Source organism: Phaseolus vulgaris, chromosome 3 (assembly GCF_000499845.2).
Source record: "Phaseolus vulgaris cultivar G19833 chromosome 3, P. vulgaris v2.0, whole genome shotgun sequence".
NCBI lineage: Eukaryota > Viridiplantae > Streptophyta > Magnoliopsida > Fabales > Fabaceae > Phaseolus > Phaseolus vulgaris.
In genome coordinates, this window is record NC_023757.2 from 16,322,580 (window position 1) to 16,325,279 (window position 2,700).

At 38.5% G+C, this 2,700-nt stretch overlaps 1 protein-coding gene across 1 annotated transcript; it reads left to right on the forward strand.

Moving 5' to 3' along the window:
- The first annotated feature begins 187 nt into the window (after positions 1-187).
- Positions 188-622, forward strand: LOC137839224 (uncharacterized). Its single transcript, XM_068648349.1, has one exon. It carries the CDS (start codon positions 188-190, stop codon positions 620-622), a length of 435 nt encoding a protein of 144 aa, XP_068504450.1.
- The last annotated feature ends 2,078 nt before the right edge of the window (positions 623-2,700 follow it).

A 2,700-nucleotide genomic window follows, 5' to 3' on the forward strand; every position in this document is an offset into this window, starting at 1 on the left:
ATAAAAGTGAGCATTTTCTCTCATTATATCTACTCTTAAAAAAGGGCTTCTCTATTTTTTTTAACATTTGGTATCAGAGCTCCATTACGAAACCTGATTAAACCTAAAAGCAACAGTCTTCTACGAGAGAAAGTCATGTCAGAAAGTTCATTGGTGCAGCCAACGATAACGAAATTTGATGGGCACTATGATCATTGGGCAATGCTCATGGAAAAATCTTTTGCGCTCTAAAGAGTATTGGGGCGTGGTTGAAAATGAGGTTCTTGCAACAGCAGAAGGTGTTGGCCTCGCAGATGCCCAGAGAAAACACATTGACGATCAGAAGTTGAAAGATTTGAAAGCAAAGAACTATCTATTTCAAGCATTAGATCGTTCTATCTTGGAGACGATCATTCATAAGGATATAGCAAAGAACATATGGGATTCTTTAAAGCAAAAATATCAAGGTTCATCCCGGGTTAAGTGTGCACACTTACAAGCTCTTCGAAAGGAGTTTGAAATTCTTCACATGAAGGAAGGTGAATCTGTGAATGAGTATTTTGCTCGGACCCTTACCATAGCCAACAAGATGAAAGTAAATGGTGAGAACAAGGGAGACGTTGTTGTAGTTGAAAAGATTTAAGATCCTTAACTCCCAAATTTGATTATGTTGTGTGTTCCATTGAGGAGTCTAAGGATACTGACACCTTGACCATTGACGAGTTGCAAAGCAGCCTGCTCGTGCATGAACAACGCGTGAGTTATCATATAGAAGAAGAACACGCTTTGAAGATTACTTACGCAACACAAAATGGAGGAAGGGGTCGAGGTCGTGGCAGAGGAAGAGGATGGGGACGAGGTAGACAAAGCTTCGACAAGGCCACAGTATAGTGCTATCGTCACAAGGCCATTTTCAATGGGAATGTCCAAGCAAAGAGGAGGCTAACTATGCAGAAACTGAAGAAGCAATGTTACTGATGGCTTACATGGATATGAATAAAGCCCATACAACAGATGTGTGGTTTCTTGACTCAGGGTGCAAAAATCATATGTGTGGGAAGAAGGAATATTTCTCAGATTTTGATGAAAGTTTTAGAGAATCGGTGAAGTTGGGTAACAACGCAAGCATGGTCGTATCAAGTAAGGGTAATATACCGCTACAAGTAAATGGAATAGCACAGATAATTACAGAGGTATTCTATGTTTCAGAAGTGAAGAACAATTTGTTAAGTATTGGGCAATTACAAGAAAAAGGGCTTACGATTGTGTTTCAAAATGAAAAATGTAAGGTGTTTCACCGCGAGAGAGACTTAATCATGGAGACCAAGATGACTTCAAATCGAATGTTTATACTCCATGCTATATCACATCCTATAGCATCTACTTGTTTCAATACAATTACAGAAGATATGGGGCAACTTTGGCATTGTAGATATGACCACTTGAGCTTTAAAGGCTTGAAGACTGTACAACAGAAGAAGATGGTGAATGGATTACCACAACTTAAGTCTCCCTTGAGACTTTGTAAAGATTGTCTGGTGGGTAAGCAACTACGACACTCGTTTCCAAGGAAGAGCACTTGGCGAGCTTCATTTGTAGAGACTTTGTGCATGCTGACATTTGTAGACCGATCACACCCATTTCTAACAGCAAGAAATCGTATTTGATTACTTTCACTGATGATTTTAGTAGAAAAACATGGGTCTATTTTTAATAGAGAAATCAGAAGCCTTTGCTGTTTTTAAAAATTTTAAGGCTCAAGTTGAGAATGAAACAAACTCATTTATTAGAGCCTTACGTATGGATCGAGGAGGAGAGTTTACATCACAAGAATTCAATAATTTTTGTGAAGTAAATGGTATTCACAGACAATTGACAGTTGCATACACACCACAACATAACAGAGTTGCGAAACGAAATAATAGAACTATTATGAATATGGTTCGTAGTATGATTTTTGCAAAGAAACTTCCAAATAGTTTTTGGCCTGAAGCAATCAATTGGATCGTGCATGTATTGAATCGCAACCCAACATTAACTATAAAAAATAAAACCCCAGAAGAAGCTTGGAGTGGAGCCAAGCCTTCAGTCGAGCATTTTAGAGATTTTGGTTGTATTGCTCATGTTCATGTGCTTGACAACAATAGAACCAAGCTAGATGATAAGAGCTTAAGTTGTGTTTTATTGGGAGTTAGTGAAGAATCAAAGGGTTATCGACTTTATGATCCAACTTTTCAAAGGATCATAATAAGTCGGGTTGTTGTATTCGAAGAAGACATGAAGTGGGATTGGGATAAGATCTATGAAGGATCCATTATGTGCGAATTGGAATGGGGTGATAGTGAGGAGGATACAATTACGTATGACGAAAATGAAAAGGAGAGTGAATCTGATCTCGAAGCCGATATAGAAGGGGAAAATTTTTCCTCTGAATCTTTGACAAACATGAGCTTTCCTAGCTCAACTGAAGAAATGAATAGAAGACCACCAGTCTGGATGAGAGACTATACAATAGGGGAAGGTCTTTTTGAATAAGATAATGAAGCTCATTTAGCCATACATGCAGCTACTGATCCTATTCACTATGAAGATGCCTTGAAAAGTGAGAAATGGAGGCACACCATGGATTTGGAAATAGAAGCAATAAACAAAAATGGGACATGGGAATCGACGGAATTACCCGAGGGAGGAAAGAAGGTTGGAGTAAAATGGATCTATAAG

Coding starts and splice junctions, on each gene's coding strand:
- LOC137839224 (XM_068648349.1), top strand. CDS start 188: ATGATCATTGGGCAATGCTCATGGAAAAATCTTTTGCGCTCTAAAGAG.